The sequence below is a fragment of the Podarcis pityusensis genome (assembly GCF_964106645.2).
Source record: "Podarcis pityusensis genome assembly, chromosome: 17".
NCBI classification, from domain to species: Eukaryota; Metazoa; Chordata; class Lepidosauria; order Squamata; family Lacertidae; genus Podarcis; species Podarcis pityusensis.
Window position 1 is genome coordinate 34,023,810 of NC_138042.1, and position 24,223 is coordinate 34,048,032.

At 47.4% G+C, this 24,223-nt stretch overlaps 1 protein-coding gene and 1 long non-coding RNA gene across 4 annotated transcripts in view; one reads left to right on the forward strand and one right to left on the reverse strand.

Annotated features, from left to right (window-relative positions):
- Positions 1–23,644, reverse strand: part of MFHAS1 (multifunctional ROCO family signaling regulator 1) — a 53,181-nt gene extending 29,537 nt beyond the window's left edge. Inside the window, exon 1 of the mRNA XM_080986698.1 lies at positions 20,014–23,644. Within this exon, the coding sequence (XP_080842824.1) occupies positions 20,014–23,332 (3,319 nt within the window). The 5' untranslated portion in view covers positions 23,333–23,644. The remainder of the gene's footprint in view (positions 1–20,013) is intronic.
- LOC308466305 lies at positions 1,656–8,731 on the forward strand. 3 transcript variants are annotated; one of them, XR_013980704.1, is made up of 3 exons: positions 1,677–4,595; positions 4,713–6,823; positions 8,308–8,731. It is a non-coding gene; the product is annotated as an uncharacterized lncRNA (long non-coding RNA). The 3 variants fall into 3 exon arrangements; XR_013980705.1 differs by having other exon boundaries at positions 4,713–6,391; positions 6,484–8,731; XR_013980703.1 differs by having other exon boundaries at positions 1,656–4,595; positions 4,713–8,731.
- Positions 23,645–24,223: the final 579 nt, after the last annotated feature.

Below are 24,223 nucleotides of genomic sequence, written 5' to 3' on the forward strand. Positions count from 1 at the left end.
AAATTGGTGGCGGCGCATCCACTCCTAAGAAAGCTCACCCAGGACTTCCTGTCTAAGTTATTGGCCGGTTTATAGTATCAGTGGGTGTTTTTTCTAGAGTTTGGATGGATGGTTTTATTGTTCCCGAATCAATGTTATTGTTCTTAGAGCTTGTTTTATCCTGTTTTACTGTTTCGACGGCTTTATGCTCTGAGTAGCCTATACAATCAACAACAATGATGACAGTGATTCAAGGACACGTCCCAGCTAGGCAAAGCCATTGAAAGGGGATGAAAAGGAAGTCTAGTGAGGAGTGTGGCCTGGGAAGAACTGTGCATGAGGGCAGGGTGTCACCTGAAAAGAGTCCCGAGGGCCAGAAAAGAGATTCTGGAGGGCCACATTCAACCCCTTCGCCTGAGGCTCCCATGCCTGGACTAAAGGAGCACCTACATGATCAATAATGGACTTCAAGGGCAGTACTGTATACAGCACATTGCGGTAGTCTAGCCCTAGAATTTTAAGTGATCCTGCCTCTTACCCTTGCTTAGAGATGTGAAGGCCTGGGGGGAAAAAATCAGAAAAAAATGGGAAATAAGCAGTTGCACCTTTGCTCTTTATTTTATTTTATTTTTACCTCCAGGCTTTCACATCTCAACCTTTGCCTGATCAACTGAGCAGAACCTTCTTGCCTTCTGCACTTCAGGCTTCAAGAACTGACTACAGTGGTACCTCGGGTTAAGTACTTAATTCGTTCCGGAGGTCCGTACTTAACCTGAAACTGTTCTTAACCCGAAGCACCACTTTAGCTAATGGGGCCTCCTGCTGCTGCCGCACTGCCGGAGCATGATTACTGTTCTCATCCTGAAGCAAAGTTCTTAACCTGAAGCACTATTTATGGGTTAGCAGAGTCTGTAACCTGAAGCATATGTAACCTGAAGCGTATGTAACCCAAGGTACCACTGTACAAGGATTTGGATTCAGGCATGTTTGTTCATGGCCTTCAAAGATACACATTTGTTGGATATGCAAAAAATAAAAATAAAAATAAATTACACATAGTAAAGGTAAAGGGACCCCTGACCATTAGGTCCAGTCATGACCGACTCTGGGGTTGCTGCGCTCATCTCACTTTATTGGCCGAGGGAGCCGGCGTACAGCTTCTGGGTCATGTGGCCAGAATGACTAAGCCGCTTCTGGCGAACCAGAGCAGCGCATGGAAACGCTGTTTACCTTCCCGCCTATTTATCTACTTGCACTTTGACGTGCTATCGAACCGCTAGGTGGGCAGGAAAATTACACATACAACGGAGCAAAATAACACCTTACTCCGAATCTTGGCTGTCTCTCAGAGTGCACTAATATAAACACTGAACCAGATGGACCCCCAATGAAACATTTCTCCCCGTGAGAAATCATCTGTCATGTCACTGACATTTTCCTGTCAGGTATTAAAAGAGGAACTACTGAATAGTTATGCAAACAAGCTATCATCTCAAGCAAAAACCTTTCATTGCAGTCACGTTATATGCAGTTAGGATATCAAGCTAGACAAGTCAAGTGTGGGCTTATCTGGAATACTACCAGTCAGCCCCCATTTTCAAATGGGCCAGTGGCTGCTAAAATGTTAAAGGATCTTATAGACCATCTTATAGATCAGCCTTCTGCTCTCTCTTGCCCAATGCAAGAAAGAAGTGTACCAAACAAGGCAAATTCCTTTAAAATGAATGCATTTGATTAGGAGAATTTTAAATCTACTGGCAATGGCAAACAGATTAATGATGTCATGCATTACACAACTGTGGTTACAGCAGGATAAAAACCATATCCAAAGCAATTTCACACGGTCTTTCACCTCTAACTGCTTTCCTGTAAAATAACAGTCCAACTTCAGAGATGTTTATCTGGAAAGTAACTTTACACATTGTGCTAAGATTCATCCGGTTTTGCAAGTTACAATAATTATGCAATCATGTCATGGCGGTTAAAGTTAAGACAGAGATAGAAGAGAGAAAAGAGCACTTAACTTTAAACCACACAAGGCATTCTTAAGCATCAAACACTGAGGTTTTTAATCTTCAGAGTGAAATTAAATTTCTTCTGTAATTAGTGGAGCTGTACATCTATTTCAGTCACTCCAAACCCTTCCCATCCACCAACCAGGTATTATATTTCAACAAAGCAATTTTCAAGGGAAAGACGGCCAGTATGCTACAAACGGGAGCAATGATTTAAAATCAACCACCACTTTCTTTCTTTTTAAGCCAACTTTTTTTAAAAACAAGCACCCAGTCTTCATTCATTCTATCATAGAATGTTCTCTATACATAGGAGTGAGAAGCAACTGCTGTCCTTTCCAGCTGTACCCCATATTACTTTTCCAACTGTACAGCCCATTTACTTTGCTCCATAGAATTCAATGGGGGCCACTGAGATCCAAGTCAGCCCCTCTTCCCATAGTCTTTCCCTTATTCTCCTGTGCAGGTCATGTTCCTGTAATTTGTACTCCATGAGATTTGGGTGGATTACAAATTCAGTTCCCTTGTCTTTACTGAATGTTTTAATTTGGAAAGAAAATACTCATTTCCCATCAAAGCCCTGAAGTGACCCCCTGTCAAAAATAAAGACATTTGCACCCACTGTATTAATGCTGCAAGGGACTTTTTTATGTGTGGTTATGACCTACTGGTGGCGGAAGGAGCGAGCCATATTCCAGTGAGTGAGCCTGTCCCTGGCTATAGTACTGGTGTTAGCCCTCTCACTGGTCAGAGCTGAATGAGTTAAGGGGCAGAGGGATTAGGAGAGGGAGGCTGGGAAGATGAAACAGGTTTGAAAAAGCAACTGAAACCACCTTGGGTTAGATGCTTTTGAAAACTATTGGGAATTTTTTATAGAATAAATGAAGGGATTTCACTGCTGAAATTCATCATTTACAACTTCAAAGGGGACACGGGTAATTTTAACCTGTGATCTCTTTCGTGGTTGATTATAAATACTGTGCGCATATATCTTAATCAGGCGTTTGTCCCTAAAAAGTGTTAGGAGAGACATTCAATTTTAAACTAAAAGGAAACTGAAGGAAAATAGAAGATCAAAGAAGACTTAATCCTAATAACACACGGACAGTAAATTGTAGACATATGATGGATCTTGAGGAAGTCCCCCCGAAACGAGTTTAGCCAAGCAAAATTTAAACTGAAAACTCAGAAAAATGCCAAGATGGATCAAGAAATCCATCAAGAAAATTAAAAATGGAAAAACCAAGAGAAAATGAAGATAAATGAAGGAATGTGAAGGAGGGGAAATCAAGTTTTATTTACCTTTCAAACTAATAAGTCTTTGGATGAAAAGAGGAAGCACATGAAAGGGTACATGGATATGAAGTCCGCTTAAAGAAGAGGGAAGACGAGTAGGGAAAATAGAAGGCTTTTCTTTTAAAAGGCAACTAGAGAAGTCATTTCACGGAGGGAAAATTTGGTGGTTTTATTGCTGAAGCTAGAAATGTGCAGGTGGGGAAAAAAGAAGACAGGGCGAGGACAAAACCGTTCCTTCTGATTTCATGTTGGCTCAGGTTGCCTTGGAAGGAGAGAAAGACAGGTAAGTTAAAAACTTGCTGAAAAGGCAAATAAAGCATTTTGAGGATGAACCTACTGATGGCGACTGGAAAGTGACTGCTCAGGGACATGGCAAGTCCAGGATCCTGGGGGAAAGTGCTTTCTCCAAAGGAAGTTCCTGAGAGTGTCTAGAGTGCTGGATTAGGACCTGGGAGACTCGAGTTCAAATCCTCACTCTGCCATGAAGCACTCTATCTCTCAGCCTAACCTACCTCACAGGGCTGTTGTGAGGATCCAATGAGGAAGCAGACTAGAACATCTACTCCACTAAGCCTTTCCAGCAGAACCGGCAAGATTTTGAAAAGAAATGGGAAATGGAACTCAAAAGGCAACTATGGAACAGGCCAGGCAAGATTACCCCTGATGTGTAACATGGCTCTCTGGTGATAATAACCAAGGTTTTTGCTGAAGGGGAGCTGCGCGGAGAGGGAAAGCTGCACAGGGCCCCTCAGCGAAGCGGCAGGAGAAACGGAGCCCCTTCCATTTCCTGCCGCTTTGGTGGAGAGGCGCTGCGCAGAGAGAGAACATTTTTTTTCTTGTTCTCCTCTAGAACTAGGTGCGTCCTATGGTCGGGTGCGTCTTATTGAGCGAAAAATACGGTATATTGTCTTCCTTCTGCAACTCTTTGTGCAAAGACTTTTTCAGGTCACAGGAGAAGGACGATCACACCGCCATGAGCTCACTGGAGAAAAGGTAGGTTACTGATGTAATAATACATAAAATATACAAGTTCCTAAGGAGCTTGCACTTAGCAACATTGGTCATTCAGTCATTTTTTTCAGATGAGCTGGGAACTGAAGACGCCAGGTGGCCGCCATTCCTGTTTCCAAGGGAACTTCTACTGTCGAGATGTCACTGCAGAGAAGGCCTTTTCCTGTGTCGGTCCACAGTGAGGTACATTTGCGGGTGGGACAACACTCTTTCTTTTGTTCCAGATCTTCTGTTTTACAGACGTCGCAGAGTTCACTGTGTCTGAGGCAGAACTGTTAACTCCCAAGATGCAAAGTGAGTAAGACCTCTTGATACATCAAGTAAAAACCAGCAGTGTATTATTGAGAGAAACATGCATTTTGATTGCGCGGCTTTAGGTAACCTGCTGTTTTTGGTCTTCTGTTTCTGTAGGAAAGAGAAAAGGGGCTGAAGACCCCAGTCTCTTCCAGGTCCATCTCACTGACACCCTCTCTTTACAGTTGTGTCTGAAGAGCCCACAACACTCAGATGAAGCCACCTCTTCCTGCAGAGTCACAGAAGTCATGGTGGACGTATTTTACAAACAAACAAACAAAAACTGAGAAAAATACCAAGATGGAGATTTTAAAGAGAATCAAGAAAAATGAAAATACTTAACTGGAAAAGCCAAGAGAAAATGAAGATGAAGGAAACTTCAAACTAAGGAGACTTTGGATGAAAAGAAGGAGCACATGAAAGGGTACATGGATATGAAGTCCGCTTAAAGAAGAGTGAAAATGAGTAGGGAAAATAGAAGGCTTTTCTTTTAAAAGGCAACTAGAGAAGTCATTTCACGAAGGGAAAGTTTGAGTTTTTTGTTGCTGAAGCTAGAAATGTGCATATAGGGGGGGCAAAGAAGACAAGGAGAGGACAAAGCCGTTCCTTCTAATTTCATGTTGGCTCAGGTTGGAGAGAAGGAGAGAAAGACAGGTAAGTTTAAAACTTGCTGAAAAGGCAAATAAAGCATTTTGAGGATGATCCTGCTGATGGCGACTGGAGAGTGACTCCTCAGGGACATGGCAAGTCCAGGATCCTGGGGGAAAGTGCTTTCTCCAAAGGAAGTTCCTGAGAGTGGCTAGAGTGCTGGATTAGGACCTGGGAAACTCGAGTTCAAATCCTCACTGTGCCATGAAGCACTCTATCTCTCAGCCTAACCTACCTCACAGGGTTGTTGTGAGGATCAGATGAGGAAGCAGACTAGAACATCAACTCCACTAAGCCTTTCCAGCAGAACCGGCAAGATTACGAAAAGATATGGGAAATGGAGCTCAAAAGGCAACTATGGAACAGGCCAGGCAAAATTATCCCTGATGCGTAACGTGGTTCTTTGGTGGTAATAACCAAGGTTTTCGGATTTTATTTTATTTTTTTGCTGCATAGCTCAGACAACACAAAGTGTTGACTCTACACAAAAAACTTGGTTCCTCCAGCACTGAAGGTAATGCATTTAAAATGCCAATTTTAAAACCAGGTCTAGCAGTCAGCTTCCTTTGCCAGTAACTTCACACCTGGAAATTAGTTCTGCAGTTGAAGGAAGGTAACTATTAAATACTTTTGACTTTTCAAAAGGTGGCGGCTTCTAGGTGAGTATCTCGTGTTTCGCTGGAGAGAAAATCTCTTTTCCACCTGCAATTCTTGTGCTAAGACACTTTTAAGTCTTAAAGTTTTGTTTACCTTACAAACTAACTAGTCTTTGGATGAAGACAACTCAGTGATCTTTTTCAGTGCAATGCTTTTGTACTGGTCTCTCCTTTTTAATCTCTTCATCCGCTTCTTGAAAAAATGACTGTCAAAATGGCACTCTTTGACTGAACCACATCAAGGTGAGTATCCCTTGCTTGACTAGGGAGGCAATATCTAGTCAAAATAGTACTCTCTGATTCCTCATTCGTTTTAAGGTTGCGGCAAGACGGTTTGCGACTTTTTACAGCAAAGGATTCTTCTGTATATGTCAGAAGAGGCCCTATTCCGTGTCACCACATTGAGGCTCACCTGCTGGCAGGATAGTGACTAGATCGCAGACCAACAGAAGGAGCTGCCAGACACATGAAGTCAAATGGACAAACAAAAGGGTGAGCATTGAGCAATCTTTCCTCTTTCCACACACTAAGCTTAATGGCAGAGATTGAAGTCTGAATTTTATCTCTCTTTTGTGCCCCTCTAGATCAATGGCCTGAAGCTGAGGCTCCAATACTTTGGCCACCTCATGAGAAGAGAAGACTCCCTGGAAAAGACCCTGATGTTGGGAAAGATGGAGGGCACAAGGAGAAGGGGACGACAGAGGACGAGATGGCTGGATAGTGTTCTCGAAGCTACCAGCATGAGTTTGACCAAACTGCGGGAGGCAGTGGAAGACAGGAGTGCCTGACGTGCTCTGGTCCAGGGGGTCAGGAAGAGTCGGACACGACTAAACGACTAAACAACAACAACAAAGATGAATGGCTCATACAGCTTCAGACAAAAATGGCAGTCAAAATGGTATTCCATTGTTCAAGGATATTTAGGTCAGTACCACTTGCTTGACTAGGGAAGAAATCTCTTATCGTGTTCCATCTGCAACTTTTTGCACTAACATTGTTTTCTGCTAAGACTCTTTCAGGTTGCAGTCCCTGACTCATCAGAAGTGGAAGCCTTTTGCAGCAGATTTCTTCATAACTCTTAAGGTTTTTCTTTTTCCTGAGAGAACATTCACAGAATGTTCTCTCAGGTTTTGCTTTTCCCCTTGTTGCATTGCTCAAAAAAAAAGCAAAAGGCACTGGTGGTCAGCGCTCCTGGTTCCCAGGACGGGGTTCAAATCCCTGCGGTGTCCATGCTTACTTCCAATGCAACTGCTATCGCTCTCTATCCCTCTCTCTCTATGTCTCGCTATCCTCTCTCTCTCTATCCCTCTCTATTTCTCTATCTCACACTGCCCAAATAACAATTGGCTCCCTTTTTCTTAAGCCAAAGTATTAGCATGGGAGGGTGGTGACTCCAGTGACTGATCTTGATTCTTAACTCCACCATTGCACCTAAGGACCATTTCAAGCACCACCTTCAAGGTTTCCAGGTCAGGGTTCAAGTCCCTGCAGTGTCCTCGCTAACTTCTAATGCAACCATCATGCCTCTCTATTTTCCCCTATATCACTCAAATCCCAAAGTATTAGCATGGGAGTGTTTTTGTGTGGGGATTTCAATGAATAAGCTTGGTTCTGAACTCTGCCATGGCATCTAAGGACCAGTTCAACAACCTGTGCACTGTGCCTGCTGCTCTAATGATGCTCCCCTGATGCATCACAAGGTGTGTCTAGATAGGCTGGATCATGTGGGTGCTTCCTATCCTAGCATTCCCAGGTACTAAGGAGTACTACTCCCCTAGTACTTTTTTAAAGAGAGTCTAATTTCACATCTATGTTTGTTTAGGAAACAACACGCACTCCCAAAAATGCAACCTTTTTAAATTATGTGGAAAATGGACAAGGTCTCAATGACAGAGCAACTGGTACCACATGCACACATTAGCAGAACAAGCAGGGCAAAGACAGGGTGGTCAGTGTCCTCCTTTGGAGAAGACTTGTGTCCATTTGAAGGGCTATCAGAAGGTTAGGATAAGGACAGGTGGCAGAATAAGGACGGGTGGCAGTTCTCTGTATGATGTCCTCTGTTTGAATGGCTGTCCATTCCAAATCTGGTTTAAAAGGAAAGGAAAGCAGGGGCCCAGGAACTGCCCATCAGCAGCCAGCCCCTTGGCAGAAGACTGAGCACATTCACACAGGCCCTGGTCCTCCCCACTACAGTGAGATGTATTGCATTCCTCTATAAAAATTATAGGCTGATATCTAACATTAGTCATACTCAAGAGTAAAATGATGCATCCAGCTAATTCATACTCAGACTCACCAAAACCAATGGGTCTACTTTGTATGACTCAGTAGGGTAGTAATCATTTTTAAATGTGCATCTATATACAGCATTTGCAAATCAGTCTCCTCTTTCTTTCTTTTTTAAGCCATGTGTCAGTGGCCACTATAAGCCAAGAGGCCAATTTCTGCAATTCAAAGAATCTAGCTGGAAGCTGAAGGGGCAACAAAGTTTAGTGAGCAGGAAGAACCTGTGGAAGGAAGCAGTTCAGACTCCAAGGCTGAAGCAGAGGAGGGGCGTCAAGAGACTGATGAGGAATCCAGGGAGTCTTCCTCTCCTGCTGCGACAAGCTCCCCTCCAGCCTTGTCTCCAAGAACGCACAGATTAATGAGGAGAGTGGAACAGAGGCCAAAGATGCTCAGATGCTGTTTGAGACTGCTTGGGAGAGGAAGAGCCTTAGAAGGCAGGGACCTCAGTCCTGACAACTTCTCCACAGGGGCAAGACCTACTGGGAAGTGTTGCTGAGTTGTATATTCATTTCCTTGAATAAAAAGTTGGCTGAGCACTGACAACTGGCCTTGCTTCTTTGTGCTGACCTGCATCTGACTCCAGCCCTGGCAGCCTGGCCCTTTGTTTTCCCCCTGATCATGGGAAGTGCAGTTTGACCCTAACTCTGCTTAGAAGGAAGTCCCAGTGATCCAGCCAGTGTGCTTTGGGGGCACAGCTATAACACAGTGGTGGAGTGTGTGTGTTGTAGGGAGGAGGTCACAGATTTCCAGATATGGCTGCTGGAGGAAATCCTTAGAGAGATACTGTCAGTCTCTGATACAAAGCCAGATGGGAGCACTGGCCTAATTCAGCTATAAGGCAGCTTCCTTTGTTCCTATGCTTAGGTTGCAGCCATGAAGCTCAATTCCACGGATGAATTGGGTGGGGCTTCCTCCCAAGGAAGCATACACAAGATGGCAGCTTTAGGCTTGCAGTCTAGGAGTAGCCACAATGGCATCATCCATAGAATCACAGAATTGCAGAGTTGGAAGGGACCCCAAGGGTCATCTAGTCCCACCCTCCTGCGATGCAGGAATCTCAAAATACATCCATGACAGGCAACCATCCAACCTCTTCTTCAAACCTCCAAGGAAGGAGAGCCCACCACCCTTTGAGAGAGTCTGTTCCACTGCCTTACAGTCAGAAAGTTCTTCCTACACTTAGTTGGAAAGGCCTCTATGGGCATATATGGGCATTGTTGGCAACCGATGCCACACAGCATGGCATTACCCTGGTCCCCTACTCTACGTAAGTTGATTTGAGAACAACAAAAAACAGGACATAAAATCATGCTTGCTCCTGATTTATTTCACTAACTACAGTCAAACCATATACCTCTGAGGGTGGATGTAATGGGAAACTGCAGTTAGTTTGAAATCAAAAGCACGTATTTCTGATCTCTTCCAGTGGCATGCAAATGAAGAGAAGCAAACACGCCTGACACTTGTGCAGACTCATTCACGTTATTGGAAAATGAGATGTTTTTAACAACTGAAGATGGGGTAGGTGCACTAAAGTTAAGCTGTAACAGCTAGCCAGTGCAGTTTTGGTTGGGAAGGGATTAACAGGGAACATGCTGTTTCCCAGCTTCCTGCTGAAACTTACAAATGATCAACAGTGCAACTGCTTGACCCAGCAACCGTGAACAGACGCTATTCTGTCACACAAGGCTGGTTACACTCTCCCCACTAGACATGTTTGGGAGCACAAATGTAAACGTGAGCTCATTAAGTATTGCAAATATGTGACGGCATTTGCAAATTTCTTTAGGGTCTTTTGTTTTAAAGTGGAAGGCTGGAGTATGATTTCCTTCTAACTGATACCATGCTACAAGCAAAACACTTGAGAAAGTCCTAAGAGCAGGGGGAACACAGGGGGTCTGGGATTGCTCCTGGGGAAGTCTTCCATTGGCTCAAACATTACTAGTAAGGGCACCAGGGATTTTGAGTTGCAAAGAATTAATCTTACAAGAGTACTTGCAGCAGGTAGTGAGTGGTGTGCAACCTTACAAATGTAAACAAACACTTTTTCAAAGATCAAAACTTGGGTTTAAAAAACACTGTGATGGCTGCATTCCTAGACACATTTACTTGGGATTAAATACTACTGGACTGACTTCCAGGATTGTGTTGTGTTTATCACTTTAAAGTAAACATGGAAGTTGATGTTCTAAATTGGGGGAAATTATGCTAAAATGTTTTTAATACTGAATTTAACATTTTTAAAAGCTATAATACCTTTTAATCTAGTCTTCTTCGTGACACTGTAGTTTGTGTAGGATCAATTATTTTGACATACCGTATTTTTCGCTCTATAAGACGCACTTTTCCCCTCCTAAAAAGTAAGGGGAAATGTGTGTGCGTCTTATGGAGCAAATGCAGGCTGTGCAACTTTCACTGAAGCCAGGAGAGCAAGAGGGATTGGTGAGTACTGATCCCTCTTGCACTTCTGGCTTCGCTTCGCTGGAGAGGCACTGTGCAGCGTTCCCTCTCTGTGCAGCGCCCCTTCAGTGAAGCGGGAGGAGAAATGGAAGGGGCTCAGTTTCTCCCGCCGCTTCACTGAAGGGGCGCTGCGCAGAGAGGTAGAGAATATATTTTTTCTTGTTCTCCTCCTCTAAAACTAGGTGTGTCTTATGGTTGGGTGCATCTTACAGAGCAAAAAATACGGTACCTTTTTCTGAGAGGCCTGTACCATGTGATATTTGGAATGTAGATTAGACTCTTGAAAACTAAGAGATTTTGTTATCAGTATAGTTCAGTGTCAGCTTTAGGCCTCAAAGCAGCATCTTTAACATTACAGGACCAGCATTCTCCTAGATATTTTTAGTCCTCAGCATCCATCTGCATGGCACTTCGTACCACTGGACCTCTTCTCCTTTCACTCATAGTGGTATTTGCCTATTATGGAGGCTCTTTGGAGAGGTTTAGTTCTTCTGCCTCTTCCATGAGAGGCAGCAAAACACTTTCGAAGAATATGTTTCTTGTATTTCATAGTCAGCTCTCTGATGCAATGGCTGGATTCTTGAGTTCTGAAGATGGAGATGAGCTATATAGTATGAACAACTTCATTGATTGCTTTCATTTGGGAGAAAACAGACGTAGCTTCTCCTAAAGATGCAGTTCCTCATAAATTTAAAAAACAAAGAAGCTTCATAAAGGCCATTGCTGTTTCCCCACCCCTCCATTGCTGTTGTATCTGAACAAATTGTGAGCACAATGCTCTAATTCAGAAACGATCACAACTGTTGACAATAATGTCTCTATCTCTCAACAATCCTGTAACTTTGCACCTCAAACCTGCATGTTTGATACCTCTGCGTGTTGTTTTGATACCTGCCCAGGAACCTTTTTTTGCATGTAGAAAAACAATTCAGGTTGAAGGCTAGGCTAGAACCTTTCTCCCTTATGAGCTAGTTTTCTAACAATCAGATCTCATTCACGTTTACTCAAGAAATAACTTCACTGATTTCAGAAGGATTTATCACCAAATAAGCATGAATAGGACAGCAACACAAATTCAGGGAATTGTTTACAGAAAATTTTATTAGCGTCTCAACAGAGCCAAACCACATAAGCATACACTAGAAAACGATCTGCATATTTCAAGAGGGGTGTTCACAAGATTCCATGACTTTAGCACAAATTAATTAATCTGGAAGAAACATAAACCCTAAATCCTACCCTTTTAGTCACTAAATGGGATTAGGACCATAATAACCATTCCACACTTTACAGAACTTTCTCAAAAACCACTTAACCAATCAGTTAACTCCTTAACCCACTACTCTTCCCATAATCCGGCTGACTGGGGAGATCCTGGAAGCCGCACTCTTTGCATCATTTAGTGACTCAGACAGCATGCATTAGATTCTTTAGTCTAGAATATATTCAGACGCACAATGAGACAATTGTAAAAAGACAGCAATGCAAATCCTCAATGGGGTATCCAAGAGAGTCTCTGAAATGTGTTTATCTCATCGGTAATCTTCTGCATGCTCCTTTATTGTCACATCATGCTGTCTGGTGTTCTTAAATTCACAAGGCATACCTAAAACCAGAACCCCAAGTTCAACATAAAAAGCTCAGGCCTTAAATAAACGCTAAGTTAGGTGGTCTTTTTAACATAGAAGATCATTCTTAATCAGGGTGCTCAAAATAATTTTTCTGACCATTTCCTAAAACCCACACACACACCCTGCCCCTGGTCCCATTGGCAAATATTCCAGTTGGCGAATATGCTTTCCCCACAGTGACCCTATAATGTAACACTGTTCCCGTAGGGCAGTGCTAACTAACCTGTGGCTCTCCTGTGGCTGTTGGACTCCAGCTCCCATAAACCCCAACCAGTATGGCTAACACATCAAGGATAGTGGGAAATAGAGTTCAACAACACTAGAGGGCCACCAGTGTTCAAAATTCATTTTGCAGCTGGCTATTGGCCGCTTGTGACCAAGCGAAGATGCCCATTCACCAGGATGGCACATGACGTCACCATCTGGAGGTGCATGCCTGGGGATCCCTGGATCTTGACTGTTTTCACATACTAGCAATGCATCCTGTAAAATTACCGTATTTTCCGCTCTATAAGACGCACCAGACCACAAGACGCATCTAGTTTTTGCAGGAGGAAAACAAGAAAAAAAATATTCTGAATCTCAGAAGCCAGAACAGCAAGAGGGATCGCTGCGCAGTGAAAGCAGCAATCCCTCTTGCTGTTCTGGCTTCTGTGATAGCTGCGCAGACTGCATTCGCTCCATAAGACGCACACATATTTCCCCATACTTTTTAGGAGGGAAAAAGTGAGTCTTATAGGGCAAAAAATACGGTATATTTTATCTGCACAGAGTAAATGTTAGGAACCAATAACGCATATTGAAAAATGTGTCTTTTGAGCTGTCTGGCCCCAAACTGGCAACCAGGCATTCCGTTTTGGCGGCTGTAACCCTGGTTTAACGAGCCATTTGGTGCCTAACTTTTATATCTGAGTTTCTAGCACTGTTAGCCACTCCCTGCTCTAGGGTTTTCTATGCTGCAACACTCCAATGCCACGTAATAATGGCTCTCCAGAAAACAGTTTTTAAATGCAGCACCAGCTTTGAAAATGCAAGGCTCCTCTCCAAGTGATTTCCCTTGCCTCTTTTCCTTGTCAGACTTAACCTAGGTTTAAAGTCACCAATCCAAGCACAACCCTTAATATAAACTATGGTTCTACCATAAACCTGAAACAGAAACCATGACTTTAAGTGGATTTGTAAACCACGGTTGGCACTAACTGTTGGGCTTCACTACAACCAACTGCAAGTACAGTAATGGAGCCCCGTAAATCCGTTCTGGAGCCCCGTTCACATCCTGAAGCAAACGCAACCCGTGTCTGCACGTCACAATTCGCCACTTCTGCGCATGACGTCATTTTGAGCGTCTGCGCATGTGCGAGTGGCGAAACCCGGAAGTAACGCATTCTGTTACTTCTGGATCGCCGCAGAGCGCAACCCGAAAATGCTCAATCTGAAGCAACTTCAACCCGAGGTATGACTGTATGTAGTTATGCTCTGAATCGTATTTTTTCTTCCTTCTTTTGAGAAGGAAAGAGGAACACATTTCCAAACAGGGTGAGAAATTCAGAATGAAACAAAGGGTGTCTCACCAGCTGAACTATTTAGGCCTGGACCAAACATATATGAACTTCACCAGTCTCTTCCCAGGAAGGAGTTCCTCTGACCCTGCAATCTGTAACCCTAGAGGAAGGGCTTTAGCTCACTGGCAGAACATGCACTTTGCATTTTAAAAGCCCTAGGATTCAAACTCCAGCATTTCCAGGTAAGGTAGGAAATGTTTCCTGCCTGAAACCCAGGGAAGTTGTTCCCAGTCTATGTCGACAGCACTGAGCTAGATGTCCAGTGGTTTGAGTTGGCATAAGATGGCTTCATCTGTATGTTTTTAATCCAATGATGAAGGTGACCTGAAAATAGCAGAGCCTTTAATCAGTATCCTCTGGGCTCAGAGCGCTCATCTTGTCCTTGAATGATTGCAGTGTGGTTCACATTTTCAGTAGTTCGCATATACTTAAAACTAAAATCTTGTTTAGCAGTTATCTGCAGAATTATTAGTGCCTAGATGCAATTTTTGTATCTATCAACAGAAAGCCAAATCGGAGGGGGCGCCCATTTCGAAAAAGCACTTTAGAGAGGGATAATGAACTTTGCTCACAAACAGATGCTCATTTTCTTTATGGGATGATTGGCTTGGTTAACAAGATACTATAAATTTAAGAATGGCAGGAACATAGCATTGGGCTGAAGGGATTCTTAACTGTGTTTTCTCAGTTATTGCCCCTTGTTTATCATTGATGTCTCTGTCACAGTCAATACAGTGGTACCTTGGGTTAAATACTTAATTCGTTCCGGAGGTCCGTTCTTAACCTGAAGCACCACTTTAGCTAATGTGGCCTCCTGCTGCCGCCGCGCTGCCGGAGAACAATTTCTGTTCTCATCCTGAAGCAAAGTTCTTAACCCGCGGCACTATTTCTGGGTTAGCGGAGTCTGTAACCTGAAGCGTATGTTACCTGAAGCGTCTGTAACCCGAGGTACCACTGTACTCAGATTGTGACCACCCTGAGGGCAAAGAACTGTCATTACAGTTATACCTCATGTTAAGTTTGCTTCATGTTACGTTCTTTCAGGTTGCGTCCTGCGGCAACCCGGAAGTACCAGAAAAGGTTACTTCCGGGTTTCACTGCTTGCGCAGAATTGCTAAATCGCGTTTTGCGCAGGCGCACAAGCACCAAATCGTGCCGCGCACCTGTGCAGATATGATGCTTCAGGTTGCGTTCTTTTCATGTTGCGAATGGGCCTCTGGAACGGATCCTGTTCACAACCAGAGGTACCACTGTATTGCTCTCTAAAGCACCCAGTACACTGATTAAAGGTAAAGGTAAAGGGACCCCTGACCATTAGGTCCAGTCGTGACCATCTCTGGGGTTGCGGCGCTCATCTCGCTTTATTGGCCGAGGGAGCCAGTGTACAGCTTCCGGGTCATGTGGCCAGCATGACTAAGCCACTTCTGGCGAACCAGAGCAGCGCACGGAAACGCCGTTTACCTTCCCGCCGGAGCGGTACCTATTTATCTACTTGCACTCTGACGTGCTTTCGAACTGCTAGGTTGGCAGGAGCAGGGACTGAGCAACGGGAGCTCACCCCGTCGCGGGGATTCGAACCGCCGACCTTCTGATCAGCAAGTCCCTGATCAGACCCTGTTATGTTGACAGCAGAAACTCTAACCTAAGAGCTTCACCCTGCAAATCAACAAGGGCCTAGTGCATTAACAGATGCAGGAAAGAGCAAGCTTTATGTCATGAATCTGACCACTGCGTCCTCTGAAATGACTTCTACTGGCGCTTACTTCCAGGTATGTAGAAGCAGCAGCAGCAAGCCAGGTCAAAAACTAACCACAGTCTAAGAAAAACGCAAACGAGCCAAAACACACATTTGAATAAGAGTGAAATTAACTCATCCCCCCTCCCTCCATCTTTATGAAGTACATTCCCAAGTACTTTGTTGAAAGAAAAGTCCCATAAACACATTGCTTATTAAGGTCAGAAGTTTGACTTGATTTTATGCCAACATACGCTCCTCCTGCCAAAAATACTCTTCCGGCGTTCTGACTCAAGTCTGCATTACTAAAGCAGGAAAGTATCAACTGGTTACACACAAGTAATGAATTCAAAACAAACCATCATCAGAAAGTCTCCAGCTATCACACTGAAGAGAAGCTGTGAGTCACCACCACAACCACAATCTCTTTGTGTTGGCTGTCCCCTCGCCTGCTCCCACAATTGAAACCTAGACTAGGGGAGGAGAGCGAGGCAGTCATTTTGCAACTCTCTCTTGCAGTGAGTGACTCAGAATCACTCTTTGCTGGGGCTCAGAGGGGACCACAACAGTGGAAGTAGCTTTCATAATTAAGGAAGAAATCATTCCAGCAAACCAGTGCATCGTTTTTTTCCTTAATTGCCTCTCTGCATAAAGGTCATTTGCAGTGATGCAAACTTTCCGGAAAAAAGCTTGAATTGGGAGACTTTTCCTAGGGCAACGTGCACTATAAAATTTTCAGTTTTCACCCCAAAAAATTCAGATGTCCCTAGATAGTGTGTTCATGTTTATTTTTCCTGCATTTAGGAAACAAAACTGAAAACTAAGAAACTGTCAAGTTTCAAATACTGTATTTTCAAATGTTGTGTTTTCATTTGACATCCATTCATTGCTACTAATTTGTTATTTTTCTTATTGTTTATTTTTCCTGCATTTAGTAAACAAAACTGAAAACTCTGAAACCGTCAAGTTTCACATATTGTATTTTCAAATATTCTATTATCAGCTGACATCCATTCACTGCTGCTAATTGACTTATGAAATAGACATTTTTCCATGGAAGTCTGCTGGGGTTATTTTCTGCTCCACATCACTGGCTAGTGTCATAGCGGGGGAAAAGAACCCCGGACAAGTTTATCCAAAGAGGGCCTGAGTGACTTATCAGTGGCTCCCTTTGAATTCTATGGGGATAAAGCAAGCTAGGACACAGTTAAAAGGAGACTAAACCTGAACAGTTTTCAGGTGTATGGCTGCACAATAGCGTGGGAGGAATTCCATGTTGTTGTCCGTATAGTAAAAGCTATGGTTTTCCCAGTAGTGATGTATGGAAGTGAGAGCTGGACTATAAAGAAAGCTGATCGCCGAAGTATTGATGCTTTTGAATTATGGAGCTGGAGGAGACTCTTGAGAGTCCCATGGACTGCAAGAAGATCGAACGTATCCATTCTTAAGGAAATCAGCCCTGAGTGCTCACTGGAAGGACAGATCGTGAAGCTGAGGCTCCAATACTTTGGCCACCTCATGAGAAGAGAAGACTCCCTGGAAAAGACCCTGATGCTGGGAAAGATGGAGGGCACAAGGAGAAGGGGACGACAGAGGACAAGATGGTTAGATAGTGTTCTCGAAGCTACCAGCATGAGTTTGACCAAACTGCGGGAGGCAGTGGAAGACAGAAGTGCCTGGCGTGCTCTGGTCCATGGGGTCACAAAGAGTCGGACACGACTAAACGACTAAACAACAACAGCAACAACAACAAGATGGCTCTACCAGTGCAAACATTTCAGCTTGCCCAACAGACCAGTCTCCCCTCTCTGTCCTCCATGCTGTTCTAGGAGTTCTCCAGACACCCCAGAGCCGATCTGGGATGGCACCCAGGGGCTGGAGGGAGCCCCGTTTCACTACGGCAAGGTGATCCAACACTTAACCTTCGAGGCCTTTTTGGCAGCCCTTGGCAAGATTTGATGCCCTTTGTACCACCTTTCCAAATCCGGGTAAGTGATATGCTGGGCTTTGGGAAGCTGTCAAATTTTGGCCTTGTTGGGGGGAGCATGACATGGCAAAGTGTAGCCCGTTGGTTCCATACTCTTGCGGCCCACTTGGTATGAAAAGTTGGACCGCCCTGCGCAAGCAGAATGTGTTGCCCTGGCTGCCATGAGCACACCTACATAGCTAGATCCGGCCCATTATCTTTAAGACAACTGATGGGGTTTGAGAGAGGCACAGCTTCCCATAGAGGGCACCCCCGATATCACCTCTGGTCAACATTTGTATTGAAACAACACAGAAACCTACCAGACTTGAGGGGAAAGGGGGATGAATATACCATATTTTTTGCTCTATAAGACTCACTTTTTCTCTCCTAAAAAGTAAGGGGAAATGTGTGTGCGTCTTATGGAGCGAACGCAGGCTGTGCAGCTATCCCAGAAGCCAGAACAGCAAGAGGGATCGCTGCTTTCAATGCGCAGCGATCCCTCTTGCTGTTCTGGCTTCTGAGATTCAGAATTTTTTTTTTCTTGTTTTCCTCCTCCAAAAACTAGGTGCGTCTTGTGGTCTGGTGCATCTTATAGAGCAAAAAATATGGTACATGCCATATGCAGTAATCCTTCTTGTTGGCCACTGTCAACATTAAGAAACCAAAAAAGCAATCACCTCCACCTAACATCCCCCCCCCCCCTTACAGGCAATTTTGATGAAAATTCTAACATCAGATATTATTTGGGGGTTTTTTATCTTAAAAGCCAGTGATTGAAACACATTCCCTAAATCAATTTACTTTGCAAGTATTCCAAAGTATTAAGAATACATTCACATACTATTCATATTACTCTGCTCTGGTCAGACCTCACCTGGAGTACTGTGTCCAGTTCTGGGCACCACAGTTCAAGAAGGACACTGACAAACTGGAACGTGTCCAGAGGAGGGCAACCAAAATGGTCAAAGGCCTGGAAACGATGCCTTATGAGGAACGGCTAAGGGAGCTGGGCATGTTTAGCCTGGAGAAGAGGAGGTTAAGGGGTGATATGATAGCCATGTTCAAATATATAAAAGGATGTCACATAGAGGAGGGAGAAAGGTTGTTTTCTGCTGCTCCAGAGAAGCGGACACGGAGCAATGGATCCAAACTACAAGAAAGAAGATTCCACCTAAACATTAGGAAGAACTTCCTGACAGTAAGAGCTGTTCGACAGTGGAATTTGCTGCCAAGGAGTGTGGTGGAGTCTCCTTCTTTGGAGGTCTTTAAGCAGAGGCTTGACAACCATATGTCAGGAGTGCTCTGATGGTGTTTCCTGCTTGGCAGGGGGTTGGACTCGATGGCCCTTGTGGTCTCTTCCAACTCTATGATTCTATGATTCATCAGGTCTGCACAATGCACAGGCCCACCAACCATCTATTGTGGCTTTCCCAAGCTCCCCCCCCCCCGCTTTTTTCAATCCTCAGCATTTAGTCGCAGGCAGGGGCGGGAGTGGTGGGCGGGCTGGGAGAATACCAAACACTTGGCTGGCCGCAATATATGGTTGCTTTTGGAGGCTTGTTAAGATTCAGAGCCTCAACATATGTGAGTACACACATGCTGCACACATAGGAAGTTGCCAACCTGACTGAAGGAAGAACAGAATACGGAATCTAATGAAGCAACAAACATGAACTCTCTGTGAAAACATGTACCGGAGCCAGCAGAAGTAAATCAGTTCCTTTGGCTGTTTTGTACATCAGCATATGCAAAAGCCGCACAAAGGGAGGCAGGATTTTTTCACAATACTGCCTGCTAAACACAGCAATGGGTGGGAAAAGATGATCCTTTGACCAAGCGACATAATTGTGACAAGGGTGAGGCTATAAAGTGAGGCTATAAAAATACGCCAGGTATCACTGTTATTCGGACAAGATGCAGACAGCCATTTTAACCACGTATCTGTACCTGATGTTCACAAAACACCAACTTATCACTTGACTGGAAAATACGGATGACTAATATGCTTCACGGCAACAGAGTTCGCTGGGGTGGGTGGGGGTGTATTCTGTATGGACTTATTTGCACCACCATAGTAAGAATTTCACCGCCTACGTCAAAGCGCAGGTGAATCCTATATTCTGCCAAGTGACGAGGGAGAAATTGAAATTTTAAACCCTGGCCAGAAATCTGGGGGGAACAGAGAAGTGCAAAGATTCCTCGCCGCTTGGCAGGATGGAACACAGAGCACAAATAGGTAAGCAAACTTATCCTAGGGTAACCTCTCTCACCTGGCGGTAGTCAGGTTTCCAGGTGAGATTACCTGCATCATCTTGCAACGCGGCAAGCAGCTGCGGAAAGACAGCTTGCATCTATCTATCCACCCGCTTACAAAGCAATTACATGCGCACACTCGATATTAACCCAGTAGCGCACGCGCACACACACACACACACAAAAGAAACACTTGAGCATTAAAATATTCTTACCTGGGAAAGTATGCGGGTGGGGCGACCCTCTTTTAAGGCACTTGGAACAGAGGACATGCACAGTATAGTACAGGCCTGGCCATTCTTGAAGCAAGACATTCAGTTCTTCCACTAGTGGGGTTATGGCTTGCCAGGCTGTCCATATATTTGGTAAGGATGCATGACTAGCGATAGACAAAGTATCTGGCTGCTGGGTGCCTTTGGCAGGTCTGTAACTTACTACGACAGGTACCTTCCCCCTGTAGGCATAGATCTGGTATTTCCCATCAGACCGCTGAACCACGTGGCTGTTGATCTGGACGCTGTAGCGGGCGAAGAGCCCCGGGGGGAAGATGAAGGGGAAGCTGTACTCAATCTGCAGCTGTTCAGCGACAAAGGACTGCCCACCCAGGTTGGAGCCATTGATCCACGCCTCTGCGTGGGGCATCTCGTTCTTCACATAGCAAGGGAACTTGTACCATGCCGTCGCCCCGTTCAAGGGCTTGGACTTGGGCTTGTTGACACAGTAGCAGAGACCCATCTTCTCCAACAGCTCCAGGATCAGCTGCAGGTCCTCTCTGCTCTGGATGTGGGGTTTGAGGAGCAGGCGAATGACATGGGCGGGGAGAAGCCCGTGGAGCAAAAAGCCTTCCACATAGTGGTGGAGCTGCGTGGCCTTCAGCTCGTCCACGTGGACATTGCCAAGCAGTTTCTGGAGCAAGACCGTGGCATCCCGTTGGCAGAAGACGTTGAGGATGTCAATGAGCCTGGGCAAGTTGTGGAAAACGTATTCCCGAAGGGTGAGGTGCTCCTCAAAGTAGAGCAGCTTGCCGCTTTCATGCAAGTAGGAAAGAGCGCTCTGGAGACGGTCCTCTGTCAGCCCTGCCTGCAGGCCCAGCCGAGCCGAGTCCCACCAGCTGAGCCACAGCTGCTGAGCCTGCGGTTGGAAGTGCAGCTCCTCCAGCACCTGCCAGGACCTTGGCAGCACCCGGTGCAAATTGGGAAAGATGTCTCTATGCTCGGCTACCGAAAGGAGCTTCTCTCGCAAGCGGCGTACCTGGCAGCAATCCCAGCAGCTGATAGGCAGCACCGGGGAAAGGATTTGGGGCCGGTGGTTGAGCAAATACTGGAACTGAGCTTTCTTGCGCCGCAGGTTCTTGTCCGACACCCCATAGAAGGCGACGTGGGGGCTGGAGCAGCGCAGGTCGAAATCCTGCCCCAGGGCTTCGTCTACCTGCTGGGCCAGACTCTGCAGGCCCTCGTAGTCGCACTTCTCCTGCCGGGATATCTGGCGGTGGATGTCTAAGCACTTCTCTTCCACCTCCCGTTCAGCGCACAGGTCAGCGTGGGTGCCAACCATGCACACCACGGCATGGGGCACCTTTGCCCCCAGCCAGTGAAGGAAGTGCCCCACGGAGGGATAAAAACACTGCGGCACATAAGTGCTCAGGTTCACCACCAGCACATAGAGGGCTCCCGGAGAGAGGAAGAAGGGCTGGATCACGTCATAACTTGGGTCTCCCGCCAGCTCATACACAATGAAAGTCAGGCCCCTTTCCACATCGGCAGTCCAGTCGGTCACCTCTATGCCTTTGCTGCTGCCTGGCAACCCTGCTGCGTAGGGAGCTGGGGGCCTAATGGGCCGTAGGGGAGGGTAATATCTTAAGTGCGCCTCCCCATTTATTTTTGGTGACGGGGCCAGCGGAGCATCGTCCTGCCGCTGAGCAGCAAAACATCCCACCTGGGTCTGCCCAGCAGCTTTCGGGGAAGGGTAAAAGAGCATGTCCCACTGTTCACTGGAGATACATCCCAAATGGGAACATTTCAGGGTTGAGGCTGGCATAGTGGAAGCCTCTGGCTGCTCGACAATGGGGCGACGGTGTGGCTGTGCTTTGGGGGAAAGAGGCTGAGGGGGCAGGTCTCTTAGGGTCTGCATGAAGCACCCCTTGGTCCGAGCTCTCCCAGCGTCTTTGCAGGCTGCAGCGAAGGACAGCTCTCCATGCCCTTGTCCCTCATCCTCGTCCTCCACGAGGCACTTCCTCAGCAGCGTCTTGCCTGCGTTTTTCAGGCCCATCAGGACCAGCTTGAGCCGGGGCTTGAGGGCAGGCTGGGAGTGGGCCAGCTCCTGCTGATAGGCCGCGATGTAAGGGATGCCCTTCATGCAGACCTCGTAGGGTGGCTGAATCAGAGGGTTGTCTTTGATCTTCCAGAGGCTGATGCGGTTGAGTTGGCCAAAGCCCTCGGGCAGGATGGCGATCTGGTTGCCCTGCAGGACCAGCTCCTCCAGGTGATGCAGCTGGACGATGGAGTCGGGCAGGTAGCGGATGCGGTTGTTGTCCAGCCACAGGGTCCGCAGCTGGCCCAACTGGCACAGCCCAGCGGGCAGCAGGGTCAGTTGGTTGCGGCTCAGGTACAGCTCTTCCAAGCCAGGCAAGGCCAGCACAGCTGCGGGGAAGTCGGCCAGCAGGTTGGAGGAGAGGTTCAGCATCTTGAGGCGCTGGAGGCCGCCAAACCCGGCGGGCAGGCCTCTCAAGTGGTTCCCGTCCAGCATGAGGCTCTCCAGGGCCCCTAGCTGGCAGAAGCCTTCGGGCAGGGCAGCCAAGCCTGTGCCGCTGAGCCACAAGATCTTCAGGCGCCGCAGGGCGGCGATGCCCTCGGGCAGGGCCCGCAGGTGCCGGTTGCCGGAGCAGTCCAGCTCCTCCAGGGAGCCCAGCGCCAGCAGCGCCGGAGGGAAGGCGGGAAGCTGGTTGTGGTCCACGTCGAGGGCGCGCAGCTGCTGCAGGCGGGCCAGGGCCTCGCCGGGCAGGCGGCTGAGGCGGTTGAAGCTCAAGTCCAGCTCCTCCAGCTGCCGCAGCTCGCCCAAGGCCTCGGGCAGCGCTCCGTCGCCGCCGGCGCCCAGCTGGTTGTGGCTGAGGCTGAGCTTGCGCAGCCCGCGCAGCAGCGCCAGCGCCGGGCCGTCGTCGCGCAGGGAGCGCAGGCGGTTGTGGCTCAGGTCGAGCTCGGCCAGGCGGGCCAGGTGCCCCAGGGCGGCGGCCGAGGGCAGCCTCGCCAGCCGGTTCCTGCGCATCGAGAGCACGCTCAGGCTGCTGCCCACGGCGGCGCACAAGCCCTCGGGCAGCTCCTCCAGGCCGCGCCCGCTCAGGTTCAGCGTCTCCAGCGGCGACGGCGGCTGCTGCTCCTGCTCCTGCAGCGCGGACTTGGGCTCCGGCTCTGCCTGCGGGCCGCTCTCCTCCCGGGAGCCCAGCTCCAGCTGCCCGAGGTCGCTCCGCAGCTTGCCGGCGCGCAGGGCGGCGTCTCGCCACAGCCGGGCCGCTTCCTCCGGCCGCTCCGTCTCGGCCATAGCGCCGCCGCCGCAGTCCTTAGGGCGCACCGAGGCGAGAGGAAAGATGGGCCCGGGCGCCGCCGCCGCCCCCGCCGCCGCCGGGCTCCCCGCCGCAAGCCGGGCCTCGCCGCTGCAACGTAGCGCGGGGCTTCGCCATGGAGGAGGCTGCGCGCGTCTTGCGCTAGGCAAGGCTGCCGGCCGCAGGGATGTCCCGTCCGCCGCGCCTCTTCCTCCGCCGCCGCGCCCGGAGGAGCATCCTTTCTCCTGGGCGGCCGCTCCCAGCAAGGCGGCGCCGGCGGATTCCCGAACCGGGACTGAGGGGAGGAAACTGGAGGAGGTGCCCGTGGCGGCGGCGGCGGCGGCGGCAACAGCAGCGCCGCCCCTCGGCACGTCAGTGCACGCCTGGTCGGAGCCGCCCTTGCAGGAGGAAAGGGCGCGCCAGTCTGGAGCGCGAGCTTTTCCTCGCTTCCCTTTGCTGCCGGCTCACATCCCTGAGCGAGGCTCGTCCTCCTCACCCAAAGGAGGCAACTCCGAGGGGCCAAAGTCCCTTAGCACCCCCCATAAAATATTTGAGGGGAGCCAGGCCCCCCAGTTGATGGTCATTGCCATTCAAATGGAGTGTGCCTGCCCGAGCCAGGATTTATGTTGGGAGGGCAGGCTTTATGGGGGGGGGGGCAGAACCTCGGTTAAGTATTTTTATTGATTTATGGGGGCAACTGCCCCCCTTCTCCCCTGGCTATGCCCTTGCGTGTCCTATGATTGATTAGGTGGGGTGGGGCTTATCTGCCCCCCCCCCATATTTTATTCAAGTTGGCATTCCTGACGTCACCTAAGGTTCAGACCTGCAGGAAGCCAGGGTGTTCCAGGGACAGGTGTGCTGCAGTGTGAAAGTTCCATCTGTGTAAAAAA